The sequence below is a fragment of the Esox lucius genome, chromosome 9, assembly GCF_011004845.1.
Source record: "Esox lucius isolate fEsoLuc1 chromosome 9, fEsoLuc1.pri, whole genome shotgun sequence".
Classification (NCBI taxonomy): domain Eukaryota; kingdom Metazoa; phylum Chordata; class Actinopteri; order Esociformes; family Esocidae; genus Esox; species Esox lucius.
In genome coordinates, this window is record NC_047577.1 from 17,707,427 (window position 1) to 17,724,691 (window position 17,265).

General features: G+C 40.5%; 1 protein-coding gene across 1 annotated transcript; it reads left to right on the forward strand.

Moving 5' to 3' along the window:
• The first annotated feature begins 498 nt into the window (after window positions 1-498).
• On the forward strand, window positions 499-4,632 carry ccr7 (chemokine (C-C motif) receptor 7). The gene is made up of 4 exons (XM_010889170.5): window positions 499-887; window positions 2,121-2,161; window positions 3,250-3,668; window positions 3,828-4,632. The coding sequence occupies exons 1-4, from the start codon at window positions 872-874 to the stop codon at window positions 4,483-4,485; spliced, it is 1,134 nt and encodes a 377-aa protein (XP_010887472.1). The 5' UTR covers window positions 499-871; the 3' UTR covers window positions 4,486-4,632.
• The last annotated feature ends 12,633 nt before the right edge of the window (window positions 4,633-17,265 follow it).

Genomic DNA, 17,265 nt, shown 5'->3' on the forward strand with positions numbered 1-17,265 from the left:
TAATGTTTAAAAATAACACCACACAAGTAGCAGTGTGATCTTTTTGGTGACTGTGAGTTGAAAATAGAATTAAACCTCCCCCTTGTACACTGCATTATATCAATGAGGACTGTATGTTCTAAAGGGGACAGTGCTTAACATCCACAGTTATTCACATAATACATCTTTCAGACAAACATTATCCAGATGACATTATCCAGATGACGTTATCCAGATTACAGTATCCAGATGACGTTATCCATATTGCAGTATCCAGATTACATTAAAACTAAATCCAGGATGCTAACTAGCTGAAAATTATTATTATAGCCATGGATACTGTTTGGCTAAAAGATAGTAGTATATTAAAGTATTAAGGCACGAAAGATTGTAGTATACGGCCAATACACCATGGCTAGAGCTGTTTGTAGGCACAACGCACTGTGGACACAGCACTTAGCCGTGGTATATTTGCAATTGCTTATTACTCTCATGAACCAGATCCTTCTGAGTGGTTACATGTCTTCAGCTCCATCCCTCAGTATTTTACCAAAAACCGAGCAGGGAAACACTTTGTTATTGATCTAATAACATGAATATGCAACGAATGACCAAATATTATGGGCATGCAGTTTACCTTACTTACACTCATATCATGTTAACGCTTTAACACGGTGTAGAACAAACATTTGCATTCTCTCTCATTCCAAAACGAGTTGTTTCTCATCAGAGATTTAGAGGTAAGTGAAGACAAGGTGTAGAATAAAAAAAGGGAACTTCTGTGCCACTAGATCAAAAGGGAAACTATCACCTCACAGAGCTTCATTTATCTTGTGGGTGGCTTTCACAACCTATCTGCTCAAAGAAGGAACAGTTGTAGCTCTCAGTCGAGATGACTGCTGTCAAAGGTAAGCGCACCATTCAGTGTTTTTCCACATTTTTCATACATAATGTTAATGTTAAAGTGAATTCAATATTTTACTACAGTAATGCCTGCCATTTATTTTAGATTATTTTGTATAGTATATGTACTTCACCGAATGTCTCATTGAATTACAAACTAGCACATGTTATCAAAATAAATATGTTGTCCTGAGATTTGTCCTAAACATAGATACAGATTTTGTTGATGTATTGGTAGATCCTATTTTGATATATATATATATATATATATATATATGTATATAAATAGAAAAGGCACCACAATGGAGCAGATTTGGTAGAACAGTGTCAAGTTAACTGCTGCATGTAAGTAGTCAACAATAGTGGATAAACTATTTACAGACATGATGCCTTTTAGAAATACTCTATATGTTAGTTTCTAAAGAAGCATGAATGATAAGCAAGTAGAACATTGCTCTGTAACATCTGTTTAATCCTAACCTACTGTGTAACTCATTTACTTTTACCCTACTTGTTTAACTGGTCACAGAAGGTGCTATAATTTAATATAGAAAATACCAGTGATGATATCAGAACCAGTCAGAGATAAGTCCAGGTGCAGCCCCGTTTTACCAATTACACATTCAGTGAAAGAGACACTTCTGTTTTGAATACTTCCTAAATAATATATTCTGATCATGTGATAAGTGGTCATGTTTTATATAGTAATGTGTGAAGCGATGGTTTTTAAGGTCATGTGTCTTGCTAAACCTATAATAATGAGTGGCTAAATACATTTTAGTATTTTTGTATTGTAATTGTGAATCACATTGTCCAGTTCTCTTTGTTATGAAACTACAAAACTGAACTTTTTGTTCTGTACTTGTCTCATACAAAAGTACAGGAAAATGCTAAGTGCGGTTAACATTGCCAGGGCAGGATGTACAAGGTGCAGATTTACTATGCAAATATTTAGTTACCATAGTTCATTTTAGTTAAAAACCAAATGGTCTAGACCTTTAAACAAACCAGTTAAGAACCAATGGTCTAGACCTTTAACTAAACCAGTTAGGAACCAATGGTCTAGACCTTTAACCAAACCAGTTAAGAACCAAAGGTCTAGAACTTTAACCAAACCAGTTAAGAACCAAAGGTCTAGAACTTTAACCAAACCAGTTAAGAACCAATGGTCAAGAAATGTAACCGAACCAGTTGAACCGATGCTCTAGATATTTAACCAACGCATATCTTAATTTCAGAAATCTTTGTACCAGCTCTGCTGCTCTGGATCTACTTTGAGGTAAGAGCAATGGACACAATTCATCTTTAATGTATCATACAACAGTACGAACCACAGTCCTTTTTTTGTACGGTAGAGCTTATAGTACAGCACAACACAGGAGGTGGTAACATCCCCAAATAACCTGTCAGTGAGTCAAGGACCCAGAAGCAGGGAACATTGTGTCTGTTGTAAAAAATATATATATTGGTTTTGAGTCCAAATTCTATAAAGGTTTTTGCCGGACCGCGTAAGCGGAGCCGTCCAAGAAGAGTGAATATCTCTTACTAACTGACTGAGTGAGTGAGTGAGCTTTGTTAAATAGCGTAGTGGTTTGAGATGTGCACTACCATGCCAGAGGCCCTGTGTTTGAGCCTGTTCACAGTCAAAACTAATTATGCATTAGGATTTATTCAGAATAGACAAAAACTTTGCTGGCAACAACCTTCAGTAGCTATTTTATTGTAAGCCTGAAATAAAACTGTTCATGGTTACATTGCGTCACTCTGCCAACGTATACCTCTGTGAAGTAGTGGTCAAAGACACAGACTCTCATGTGGGAGTCCTGGGTTCAAATCCAGTGAGGGCAACAATGTTCATCACTTTTAATCGCGGGCCGGCCGAATTATTCTTGCCTGGTCACTTTTCTGGTTTAATTTATACATATGGGACAATCAGAATACGACCACCTACATATGATCATACTCGGAGTAATCAAAGGATCTAGGTATGACAAGCTTTTTATGTACTTCTTCAAAGGCCATGTCCCCTGCTCTAATTGCTGACACATTGAACACAGATCTGATATCAGGTCATTCTCAGGTCAAGCTAAGATCTCTTCAACAGATAAACAGAGAGCCCCTATGGTCTGTTAATTACTCATTCACCCATGTGACTAAATGACACCACTATAAAAATGTATATAAACACAATAGAAAATAAAAACCCATAACTGCAAACTCAATATTACATAATAACACCGAAACATCATGTTTGGGTTCCCAGTTCCATATTTCCACCACACCGTAAACGTTCCCTTATAGTCTTTTTTCAATAAAACAGTTACATCCCGCGTTCACTCTTATTTACCCGGTCCGTATTTCTTTCAGACTTGCCTGTCTCAGGATGGAAACATGTCTGCTGGGTACACCACTGAGAGCGATGATTACACAACGGACGAGCTGGATTATGAGTCTTATAACCAGCAGTGTCAGAAGACCTCCAACCGCCAGTTCCGCTCCTGGTTCATGCCGATATTCTACACCATCATCTGCTTCCTGGGTTTGGTCGGTAACATCCTGGTGATTGGCACCTATGTCTACTTCAATCGGTTGAAGACTGGTACCGACATTTTCCTGCTCAGCCTGTCCTTCGCCGACCTACTCTTTGCTATGTCGCTGCCCCTCTGGGCGTCCAATTACATGATGGAGTGGATGTTGGGGATGTTAATCTGCAAGACAATGCACACCATCTATAAGGTCAGCTTCTACAGTGGCATGTTCCTCCTCACCTCCATCAGCGTGGACAGGTAAGTCGCCACGTTACCTGACAAAGGCCTGTTTTCTCCCTGCTGTTAACATTACGCCGGCCCGGCTTCTCTGTGAACATCTTGCACACACAGTAGTGCACTCAAGTGTCCCCTAAGCACAACTCAAGCATCCTTAGTGTAAATGTTTTTTTCCTACAGGTACTTTGCCATCTCCAAGGCGGTCTCAGCCCACCGTCACCGTTCCACGGCCGTGTCCGTCAGCAAGTGGAGCGCTGTGGTCATCTGGTTGGTGGCTCTGGTGTTCTCTGTGCCCGAGATGTCCTACACCACCATCAGCAACAACACCTGCACTCCCTACCCGGCCGGCTCAGACAGTGTGCGCGTGGGCATCCAGGTAAGCCAGATGGTCCTGGGGTTCCTTCTCCCGTTCGTGGTCATGGCCTTCTGTTACGGCTCCATCGTGAACACCCTGTGGCAGGCCAGGAGCTTTGAGAAGAACAAGGCCATCAAGGTCATCTTCGCCGTGGTGGCCGTCTTCTTGCTCTGCCAGGTGCCCTACAACCTGGTCCTGCTGCTGACCACTCTGGACACTGTCAGTGGGGGCACCAAGGACTGCAACTATGACAACGCCCTCCTTTATGCCTCTGATGTCACCCAGTTCCTGGCTTTCCTGAGGTGCTGCCTGAACCCCTTTGTGTATGCATTCATTGGGGTGAAGTTCCGCCGTGACCTGCTGAAGCTGATGAAGGACCTTGGGTGTATGAGCCAGGAGAGGTTCTTTCAGTACACCTGTGGCAAGAGGAGGAGCTCAGCGGCTGCCACAGAGAGTGAAACCACAACTACCTTCTCTCCCTAAAACTGCTAAATGTTTGAAATCTTTCCTATCAGCCTGGACTACTTTTATCAATTCAGTGGTACTGGCTCAAACTGTTTCTGACAGCCAATAGCCAGATGTACATTATAACTATTCTACAGTAATGCAATAAAGTGTTTGAATGTTTAAGTCCTCCAAGACTAAATCAAAATATAGATTGTTATTTTAATTTAAAATTATATTTTGTAAATGCATTCTAATAGCCTGTAGGCAAACATCGAAAATGTTGAATGATTCAGGTAGACATGCATTCAAATATATTTTTCAGAGATACCTCTCAAGACATTATGACCAGCATTTAGATACATTTGTCTACAAATTACATTATATTCAAACAAGCAGGTCGGACATTGACCATAGATTGGGTCTGATGCCACATGCTCCAAAGCTGCGGAGGATTTTATGACATGTAGGTCCTCCAGCAACATGGTGGGTATGGGACTCTGTGTATTACATTTTCAGAGAATTTGCCGTTGGTGATGAGGGAATTTACAGAATGTCCTTCATGTCATATGCATATGTGCTTGGTTGTTCCATGAAACCAAATAGTTAGTCCAATTGACTTTTCTTTGCTGGTGGTGAACATTGATTGTGTGGTACATCCTATGTGGTGGTGGTGAGCAAGATTATTGAAGTCTACAATAGGGACAGCCTTTTAAGTGGAACTGTACCAAACCAGTTTAAAGTGTAGACCCCATCTGGTGTGGTTTCTTCTGCTCATGAAGTCAGGTGCTTGTCAGTTGCTTATATCAGATAGAGCACTTATTAAAATCAGCCGACAGATTGAAAGAATTATGCAGGGGGCTGTGGTTAAGAAGGTCCTTGAATCACTGACTTAGGTTACTATGGTACATGTCAGTAGCACACTTCCTCTCCTTTTCTGTTCACAGTCCTTGCATCCACAGCTGTCAATGAATTTGACAGTGGTGACACTTCACCTGCCCCATCAGTTAGTGGTTAACCGAAATCCTGTCAGGTCGATTGCCTCTTTAAAGATATTTGTAAGTTCAGCCCTCTAGCGTATACACTGGAAATAGCAACAACAACGCGTTCATCCTACTATAGTAGTATGAGATAACAGTTATCTTGGCAATCTAATTAATGATTGCCAAGATGTTTGGAATTCCCATTTATTTTAGCCCATTGTGGCTGTTGTAACTGAGTGAACAAATTATTTTGGTATACATGTTGTATTAGTTATAGATGGGTGGCTTCAGATTTGGCCTTAGAAGCTAACTAGATAGATGCTTTTTGCGTAGTTGTCGAACAGAAATCGCGCCTTTTCAGGCCCCGTATTCCTCCATCACTTGAATTCACAACAAATATCTAGAACAGAGCTTCCCTAATTCTTCGGGACTGGTAACACTTTATTTATTTCCATGTACACTGGATAATTCTCTTTCGCCCTAAACTTGCCTTTCGCCAGGGATAGGTTATGGACAAGGTGAAATGTACTTTTTGGTTCACCAGCCGTCGTGGCTGGTATGCCCAAGTTTTACCAGCCGCTCAACATTTTTACCACACATTTTCACCTCAAAATAAATGATAACAGAAAACAAACTGCATGTGTTTCAAAATCTTAAAACAACATATACTGAAAATGTATTTCAAAGAACAACAAATATTACAAACCTTTAAAAATATATTTTACTAGTTCTCGTAATAAATGAATTATTCGGTTTGATGAATGCTGACAACAGTGGGAACAGTGCATTTGCTCCGTTTGTTCTTCATAGTCAATCCGCACCTTTCTGGTTTTATATCACCACTTTTCAGAAAATGAACATTTCTTCTTTGATTTGACAAGGTTAATTTTCTGTGGCTGATGTTACCTTTATTTCTACTTGCCTTTATGTTGCAACAATATGCCTCCATATTTCTGCAATTAAGCTAGCTAGAAATAAGGCCAAATGTTTTCTCTGCCCGTATGTAGCTACAGTATAATCGCTCATCGCAACATTATTTGTTTTGCAACGCACGGATAGAGATGGAGCCAACGCTCTCGCCAATCAAAGCGATGCGCTCTTGATATACATGGTTGAATGTCCAATCAGTGAGAATCGGGGAGAATCTGGAAAGATTTATTTGAGTTGATTTTTTAGGATTAACATGTTTTGGGAGGTATTTTCTTTGCCGTCTTTTTGGGCAAGGTTGTCAATGTAAAACAAGTGTGTAACTGGGATAAAGGCACTGGCAGCTGGAAAACCCTAACTGTCACCACGAGGCAGGGGACCCCCAAACCCCAAGAGCCCTGCCATGCATAGCATAAATTAAGCTAGGCCTATATACAGTATCTCACAAAAGTGAGTACACCCCTCACATTTTTGTAAATATTTGATTATATCTTTTCATGTGACAACAGTTGCTCAATAAGGTTTAGGTCTGGAGACATGCTTAACCAGTGCATCACCTTTATCCTCAGCTTTTTTAGCAAGGCAGTGGTCGTCTTGGAGGTGTGTTTGGGGTCGTTATCATGTTGAAAAACTGCCCTGTGGCCCAGTCTCCAAAGGGAGGGGATCGTGCGCTGCTTCTGTATGTCACAGTACATGTTGGCATTCATGAGCACAGGCTGACACCCCACCCCTTCAACATCTGCAGCAATGCTGGCAGCACTCATACATTTATTTCCCAAAGACAACCTCTGGATATGACGCTGAGCATGTGCACTCAATGAGGCCTGTTCTGAGTGGAGCCTGTTCTGAGTGGAACGTGTCTTATTAAACTGCTGTATGGTCTTGGCCACTGTGCTGCAGCTCAGTTTCAGGGTCTTGGCAATCTTCTTATAGCCTAGGCCGTCTTTATGTAGAGCAACAATTCTTTTTTTCAGATCCTCAGAGAGTTATTTGCCATGTGGTGCCATGTTGAACTTCCAGTGACCAGTATGAGGGAGTGATAGAGCGATAACACCAAATGTAGCACACCTACCCCCCCTTCACACCTGAGAACTTGTAACATTAACAAGTCACATGACACCGGGGAGGGAAAATGGCTAATTAGGCCCAATTTGGACATTTTCACTTAGGGGTGTTCTCACAGCAAATGTACACTGTTATACATCTGTACACTCAATACTTTACATTGTAGCAATGTGTCATTTCTTCAGTGTTGTCACATGAAAATATTGAATGAAATATTAACAAAAATGTGAGGGGTGTACTCACTTTTGTGTGATACTGTCTATATAAAAAAAAAAGCAAACAACTTTGAAGGCGTGAAAACTCTGCTTGTTGAGGGCCCCTTAGTTTCGACTGGCAGGGAAAGCAAGCCTGTGAAGTGTGCTACATAACAGATCTTGAAGTATGCTACAGGATTACGCCCTTATTTAGACAAGCCAGAGAGGAAGCTATCATCAGCAACTCCACAGATGAAACACTGCCGCCACTGACAGCTTGCAGCAGCACGTCCCCATCAGCAAGCAGCCTGAGCCTTCCCAAAGCGACATCAGTGTTGTGGTATTGTATGTTTCATTGGAAGTTAAACATGCCTAGATAATGAGAACAACAGAAACATCTGTATTTAGATTCTCTCTCTGTAGGTCATGCTCTGCCAACCTCAGGAATGTGAAATGTTTACATTTACCATTTGGCATGTGAGTTCTTGTGGAAATGTGATCTGGTAGACACGCCCCTCCATGTATACACCAGCTAGCAACCATCTTCACAGTGAGATTGATTGAACAGCCAAGAGGCCAACATTTTCAAACAACTCAGGGGTTAGTGAATTCAATAGTAGATTTTATTTATTAAGGTAATAAAGCCGTGCTGACCTGCAGAGCAACCAACTCATGTTGGTCTGCAGAACAACCGGCTTCCAAACTTCGGAAACTCACTTTTTTACAGTATGGTTATACAATTATATTAGCTACTCCCATTATGCTAATTTCTGGATGGATCCTTCTCCAATCTTCCACAAACCTCTGGGATCCGCCCCCCAAACCACTGTTGGAAATATTGGTGGTGTGATGGTGACGTGATTTCTCACATTCTGCCAAGATTTTGCCAAGAGACTTAAGGACAAGCCACAGGTCTTCTGTCCTCAATATGAGATAACAACAACCACTCATTGCACTGACCATGAGAACAGTAGTCGAGCCAGAGCAAGAGTACAGTTCATCACTCTCTCTTAACAATAAAATGTGGAAAAAAATAAGACAATTAGACGTTATGGGAAAATAATATGAGCTCTGATTAAATGTTTCATCAATTAACACCCAATTAATATACAAGTGATCACATGAGACGTTCTGTCTACTCTTCATCTGGTTAATGTGAAATAACATCATTTTATGAAAATATCCCTACACAACATGCGATAATTTCAAATAAAGTTGAATTCTCTCCCTTCACTCTTGACGGGTCTGTGCTTAACGAAAGTAACAACTATAGAAAAAGGCCTATAATCCTACAGTGTGATGTTTGTCCTGAAAAATAGGGATGAAAATAATTGTTAAATACCTATTTTTTTGTGGTAGTTGACGAGACGATAACTGACTAAATAGAACATTTTAAAAATTGAAAAAACGTTTCATTTTGGTGGAAAAAAACGAGACTCGATAAAATTATCTTTGCAACAATAGTCAAATATAACTACAATAGTTGTATAGGAGGATTTTGGAAAGAGAGGTTCTCAGTGTTTTTTTTTTACATGATGTACCTGGGTCCAGCAGTTATCATAGCCTTTCTTCTCGTAATCTTCCCCACAGCACAGACCTATATAGCGCTGTCCTTGGTGTTGAACAATGATCAATAAGCTATATAGTGCTGTCAGTTAATTGTGCTGATGCAATTGTGTTGTTGTAGTTTAAACTTTTTTATTATTTCTTTTCCATTACTGAATATGTATAGTTAAAGGTAGACAGCCATCAGTCTATTAATGTAAGAGGCAGTGGTATAAGCTAATAGATGGAGATGCATTTTGAGGGGTTTGGGGGATGGGCCTCGAGCTCTGACCTTGCCTCGAGGCATCTGCAAAATCCGGGGAACTAAACAAAACCAAAATACAGAAGTGAAAAAAGTAAATATGGCAACACAAACCCTAAAGAACGAGAGTAGTCTGACAATAACAAACTTTCTAAACTAGTCCATTCAAAATAACAACTATATCCCCTGATATGTAATTAGCATTTGTCTGCTATTGTTTGGCGGAAATCTTACAAATGTCTTATTTATAGTCACTCTGCCTCTGTCATCCAATCATAGAACTGTAAAGAAACGTTTGACATTCGCTAAACTTTAAAGTAAAGTAATTCAGGGTATTTAAAACATTGTGTTTAGAGCATAAGATGACAAACCACAACGTGCTACATTAAATCCTGAGCAAATATTGTTAAATATTTGTCCCTGATCAAGCCTAAATGTTGCCAGGGTGATACTGTAAATGGAAAGCTGTCCTTACTTGGCAAAAATATGTATTTCTAGACTATTTTGTTTATTTTCTTTTTAAAATAACCATATAATTTCAAAAAGTTAACTTTTGGGGTTTTTATTTAAAAATACTCAAACAACACTGATTTAGACCAAGTCTGTAGATTGTTTCTACTTCACTTATATAACTGCCAGTGAATGACTAGCATTGTAAACATTCAATGTATTCAATTTCTGTATTGGTTTTGGTTTTATATTTACTTTGTTATAAAACACACGTGAAAAACAAAACTTTTGTCTTTAACCTGTCATTTGATCACTTATTCAAGTATTCTGACTTTTCCTAGTCATCTAGCATCAATCCTATTTTCCTAGACATCCATTGACATCTAAGGATTTCCATCACTTCCCCATACTTTGCTTCCACAGGAGAAATAAAACTTCACACGGCATGGTAAATTAATTATTTTTAAGGATAAAAAGATTTGAGTTGTTCTATTGAATAGGTCAAATGTAGACATCAAAGATCAAATCAAATTTATTTATAAAGCCCTTTTTACATCAGCAGTTGTCACAAAGTGCTTTTACCAAACACCCGGCCTTAAACCCCAAGGAGCAAACAGTAGTGTTGAATTTCAATGGCTAGGAAAAACTCCTTAAGAAAGGCAGAAATTTAGGAAGAAACCTCAAGAGGACCCAGGCTTGGAGGGGTGACCAGTCCTCTTCTTGCTGTGCCGGATGGACATACAGAATATGGACATTTTCACTTAGGGGTGTACTCACTTTTGTTGCCAGCGGTTTAGACATCAATGGCTGTGATGAGTTATTTTGAGGGGACAGCAAATTATACTGTTATATAAGCTGTATACTCACTATTTACATTGTAGCAAAGTATAATTTCTTCAGTTTAGTGTTGTCATATTAAAAGATCTAATAAAATATTTACAAAAATTTGAGGAGTCTACTCACTTCTGTGAGATACTGTTTATACAGGGGGGAGAACAAGTGGGGAGCTGGGACCACAGTCTCAAAGAAAACCATTCGTAACACACTACGCCGTCATGGATTAAAATCCTGCAGCGCACGCAAAGTCCCCCTGCTCAAGCCAGCGCATGTCCAGGCCCGTCTGAAGTTTGCCCATGACCATCTGGATGATCCAGAGGAGGAATGGGAGAAGGTCATGTGGTCTGATGAGACAAAAATAGAGCTTTTTGGTCTGAACTCCACTCGCGGTGTTTGGAGGAAGAAGAAGGATGAGTACAACCCCAAGAACACCATCCCAACCGTGAAGCATGGAGGTGGAAACATAATTATTGGGGATGCTTTTCTGCAAAGGGGACAGGACGACTGCACCGTATTGAGGGGAAGATGGATGGGGCCATGTATCGCGAGATCTTGGCCAACAACTTCCTTCCCTCAGTAAGAGCATTGAAGATGGGTCGTGGCTGGGTCTTCCAGCATGATGACGACCCGAAGCACACAGCCAGGGCAACTAAGGAGTGGCTCTGTAAGAAGCATCTTAAGGTCCTGGAGTGGCTTAGCCAGTCTTCAGACCTGAACCCAATAGAAAACATTTGGAGGGAGCTGAAAGTCCGTATTGCCCAGCGACAGCCCCGAAATCTGAAGGATCTGGAAAAGGTCTGTATGGAAGAGTGTGCCAAAATCCCTGCTGCAGTGTGTCCAAACCTGGTCAAGAACTACAGGAAACGTATGATCTCTGTTATTGTAAACAAAGGTTTCTGTACCAAACATAGACTGTATATAAAATGGACGACGCCCTTTCGCTCTCTTCCATTGGTGAAAAATGAAGCCGCCAGTGTCCCGATACGACGCTGACATCTTGGACTTGCGTCTGCGCAGATAGCGATCTTGGGACCAGTTCTGCGCAGTAGTTATGCGCAGTAGCGAGCAGGAAGTAAAGCCGTAAAGCCGCGAAATCAACGGCCCCTCCCCTGTGCCCCGCCCTCACTCTCCCTCGCAGAATGCGCATACCGTAATCAATCGCAAGTCCAAGTACAGTACATCCTTTGCTTGTTAAACCTACACGATATGTTATAGCCTAACTTACATCATGTTTAACCTTAATTTAGAATAGGCCTAATACAAAAATAATTGGTAACTTCTAGCTAACGATCACCTGCTAGCTATTAACGAGGCTTGTTGTCTTTTAGCTAACGTTAGCTAGCCCATTACATTTATTTACTAATTAAATAGCTTATAAATTTAACTTACCGAAAAAAATTCAAAGATCGATTGGAAATGCCAGATCGGTTAGCACAATGTACTGCAGAACAACCCATTATGTCCGTGTGAAATTATATAAATTATAGAAATTTAGAGATTAAATGTAAAGCTCCAATCTCCTCAGTCCTCCGAAGGAGGATGGCGCTTCAGTGGCTCCTTGGCTCAGATAGCTGTCAATCAAAGCTGTGAATCACGACATCACACCACCGTTTTTAGAGCATTAAATAACTAACTAAAAACCAACTTATTTTAAAAACAAACTCTTGAATTTACATTAGCGTGATACAAACTACAGTAAATGACAGAAACCAGCTTCGGAAAAAAGATAATTGAAGGGTAATTTAATTGTTTAGTTGGTCTCGCGTCCCATTGAATAACATGGGGAGGGCGGGGTTTATGACCTATACTGGGACCACTCACCAGGGGGCGATCGAGATGTTTTGGCTTCACTTTTCAGGGCTTGTGCGGCACGCTTGGTACCAAATATTAAGTTCTGCTTTTCTGATGTATAAAATACTTATGTCATGCAATATAATGCAAATTAATTACTTAAAAATCATACAATGTGACTGTCTGGATTCTTGTTTTAGATTCTGTCACTCACAGTTGAAGAGTACCTAGGATAAAAATACAGACTTCTACATGCTTTGTAAGGGGGAAAACCAGCAAAATCAGCAGTGTGTCAAATACTTGTTCTCCCCACTGTATATACATTCACCTAAAGGATTATTAGGAACACCTGTTCAATTTCTCATTAATGCAATTATCTAATCAACCAATCACATGGCAATTGCTTCAATGCATTTAGGGGTGTGGTCCTGGTCAAGACAATCTCCTGAACTCCAAACTGAATGTCAGAATGGGAAAGCAATTTTGAGCGTGGCATGGTTTTGATGGCAACTTCCAGCAGGATAATTCACCATGTCACAAAGCTCGAATCATTTCAAATTGGTTTCTTGAACATGACAATGAGTTCACTGTACTGAAATGGCCCCCACAGTCAGCAGATCTCAACCCAATAGAGCATCTTTGGGATGTGGTGGAACGGGAGCTTCGTGCCCTGGATGTGCATCCCACGAATCTCCATCAACTGCAAGATGCTATCCTATCAATATGGGCCAACATTTCTAAAGAATGCTTTCAGCACCTTGTTGAAGCAATGCCACGTAGAATTAAGGCAGTTCTGAAGGCTAAAGGGGGTCAAACACAGTATTAGTATGGTGTTCCTAGTAATCCTTTAGGTGAGTGTAATATATATATATATATATATATATATATATATATATATACACACCTGAAATCGTCAGGTATTGTCTTGATCTGCAACACAACCAGGAGGACTTTGGACAGGGACAGCAACAGGTTTTTCAAGCCTGGTACTCCTCAGGTGTGGGCCAGGACCTGATGTACTCCTAAGTTTAAAATGGCAGGAGACAGGGAAAATTTAGAAAATGCATTCCTTAGATCTACAAGGATTTATAGTGGAGAGGGAGAACTGACCCTACTCCCCCCAGCACAGTAATATAGCAGCGCAAGACCTCTGGGCTGAGACAGGGGGGTCCGGTGACACTGTGGCCCTATCTGGGGGAGGCCCCGGACAGGGCCCAACAGGCAGGAAATCAATCCACCCACATTGCCAAGCATCAACCAAAGGGACACCCACCAACCGCAACTCCCCTGAATGAGGGCCGGGTATCGCCAGCATAGTACAGCCCAATTGCACAAGTGCACAACAGAGAGACAACAACAAGCCAGTGACTCCGCCCCCGAATTGCATTGGGGGGAGGGCATCCGATGAGAGCCCATCTGGCAAGACAGCAAGGGTGGACAGTCACCTTCTGGTCACCTTCATGCCCCTGGGCCAGACTACACTTAATCATAGACCATGCTGTAGAGATGAGTCTTTAGTAGACACTTGAAAGTTTGCACTGAGTTTGCATTTCTAACCTTTACGCGTGGGCATGCAAATGACAGCAACAACAATGATTGACAAATGTTGGGAGCAGACGGGAAACATTTAAACACATACTTATGAAATGATTGGGACCTGGTGTGAATGATTAAAAACATAATAGGAAACAAGTCCGGGATGTGTTTGTGAGTGACGGGAATAGGGGATGTATGGCACGGTGGGGCTGAACCTCACCCCACCGTGACATCAGGAAGGCATTCAGTTGTTGGGAAACACATTTTCTTAAGATCTTTGAGAGGAATGGGAGGTTCGATACTGGCCTATAATTGTTTAATATGTCAGGACCCAGACAAAGCAGAGCATACCAGACTGACATCTTTGAGAAAAATGTTGTAAGGTTGCATCATTACCCAAAAGCTAACTTTCAGGTGAATTGTTGGCAAATGAGTCTGAATCCGTTACAGTAATCCAATTCTACACAACAGCTTGACTTCAATACCATAGTTGGCTGAACTTCCAGAAGATTAACTTTACCATTTACGTCACTGTTGTTGACAGAAAAGCAGTGATTAAGATCTTCTTTCTTGACCTTGAGAGATTAGTGACTCCATAAGACTCAGTGGTCTTTCAAAGACATTCATTTTAGAATCACATGCAGAATAACACTTTAATCTATGTTTACAGTCTCAAAGTCACTATCAATTTGACATAGCAACAAAACAGTTTAAACTACAACCCATTTTCCAAAAATGTAGGGACGCTTTGTAAAATGTAAATTAAAACAGAATGCAATGATTTACAAATAATTAAAACCCTGTATTCAATAGGAAATAGTACAAAAACAACATATCAAATGTTGAAACTGAGAAGTTGTATTTGTTTCTTGAAAAATATATGCCCACCTTGAATTTGATCCTGACAACATGTTTCAATAAAGTTGGGACAGAGGCAACAAAAGACTGTAAAAGTTGTGTAATGTTTAAAAAATGTAATAGTAGGGGACAGTATTTGATACATCAGAAAAGCTGACCTTAATATTTGGTACAGAAACCTTTTTTTCTAATTACAGAGATCATACGTTTCCTGTAGTTCTTGACCAGGTTTGCACACACTGCAGCAGGGATTTTGGCCCACCTTCTCCAGATTCTTCAGGTTTAGGGGCTGTCGCTGGGCAATACGGACTTTCAGCTCCCTCCAAAGATTTTCTATTGGGTTAAGGTCTGGAGACTGGCTAGGCCCCTCCAGGACCTTGAGGACCACTCCTTAGTTGCGTGTTTCGGGTCGTTGTCATGCTGGAAGACCCAGCCACGACCCATCTTCAATGCTCTTACTGAGGGAAGGAGGTTGTTGGCCAAGTTCTCGCGATACATGGCCCCATCCATCCTCCCCTCAATACGGTGCAGTCGTCCTGTCCCCTTTGCAGAAAAGCATCCCCAAAGAATGATGTTTCCACCTCCATGCTTCACGGTTGGGATGGTGTTCTTGGGGTTGTACTCATCCTTCTTCTTCCTCCAAACACTGCGAGTGGAGTCCTGCTGTGTAGTTCTGGGCTGATCCCTCACCTTCCTCATGACCATTGATGCCCCACGAGGTGAAATCTTGCATGGAGCCCCAGACCAAGGGAGATTGACCGTCTTCTTGAACTTCTTCCATTTTTCCATTTTCGCCAACAGTATTAATTGCGCCAACAGTTGTTGTCTTCTCACCAAGCTGCTTGCCTATTGTCCTGTAGCCCATCCCAGCCTTGTGCAGGTCTACAATTTTATCCCTGATGTCCTTAAACAGCTCTCTGGTCTTGGCCATTGTGAAGAGGTTGGAGTCTGACTGAGTGTGTGGATAGGTGTCTTTTATACAGTTAACAAGATCAAACAGGTGCAGTTAATACAGGTAATGAGTGGAGAACAGGAGGGGTTCTTAAAGAAAAACTAACAGGTCTGTGAGAGCTGGAATTTTTACTGGTTGGTAAGTGATCAAAGATTTGCAGTAAAATGCAAATAAATTATTTAAAAATCATATGTGATTTTCTGGATTTTAGTTTTAGATTCCGTCTCTCACAGTTGAAGTGTACCAATGATAAAAATAACAGACCTCTACATGCTTTGTAAGTAGGAAAACCGGCAAAATCGGCAGTGTATCAAATACTTGTTCTCCCCACTCTATACAGGTTTTGAAGGAACATATGCTGCCATCCAGAAAACTTATTTTTCAGGGAAGGCCTTGCTTATTTCAGCAAGACAATGCCAAACCACATTCTGCACGTATCACAACAGCATGGCTTCATGGTGAAAGAGTCTGGGAGCTAAACTGGCCTGTCTGCAGTCCAGACCTGTCCCATACTGAAAACACTTGGCGCATTATGAAATGAAAAATACGACAAAGGAGCCCCCGAACTATTGAGCAGCTGAAATCCTAAATCAAGAAAGAATCGGAATACCTTTCACTTTCAACATTACAGCAATTGGTCTCCTCAGTTCCCAAACGCTTCAAGTGTTTTGATAAAGAAAGAGGTGACGCAACTCAGTGGTAAACATTTCCCTGTCCCAACAGTTTTCAAATGTGATGCTGGTATCAAATTCTCCAAAGAATAAAATTTCTCAGTTTCAACATTTGATGTGTTGTCTTTGTACTATTTTCAATTGAATATACAGTAGGGTTAAATGATTTGCACATCATTGCATTCTCTTTAATTTGCATTTTACACAGCGTCCCAAATTTGTCCCATACTGCATCCCATAAAGTGTCATCCAGAATTAATGGTTTCCTTGGTAAAGATAAAACATTTAGTGTAGTTTATCAGTTTGATCTTACGCTCAAAATACCTATCTTTTAAGTAGCTTTTAAATCAACATTCAAGTAAAATTGTTTAATGAAAAAAATGTCATACAAAAAAAAGAAAACAGAAACAAGAAATGTGTATAAACCAAAACTAATAGAATAATATTCCCATTAATTTTGTTTTCAATGTCATTTAAGTCATTAGGAACTCTTAAGTGGACATCCATGACATCTTTATTTACTAGGGAATAAATATGAGTTGACACAGATACCAAACTTCCTCATTTATCTATCAACATGGGCAGGGTCAGAGAACAAAAATAAAGAGACAACAGTTTGTTGACCTTTATAATTAAGGCAATTCCAATAAACAAAATACATGCCTGAAAATGCACATATCCACTATTACGGCAATAATTAGTCAATTGAAATCTAATACAGCTATGATGAATCTGCCTGGAAGAGAAC

What these genes read in the sequence shown, in the direction of transcription:
- ccr7 (XM_010889170.5), top strand. An exon ending in TGCTCTGGATCTACTTTGAG is followed by an intron (nt 2,162 to 3,249) that starts GTAAGAGCAATG and finishes TATTTCTTTCAG; the next exon opens with ACTTGCCTGTCTCAGGATGG. An exon ending in ACCTCCATCAGCGTGGACAG is followed by an intron (nt 3,669 to 3,827) that starts GTAAGTCGCCAC and finishes TTTTTCCTACAG; the next exon opens with GTACTTTGCCATCTCCAAGG.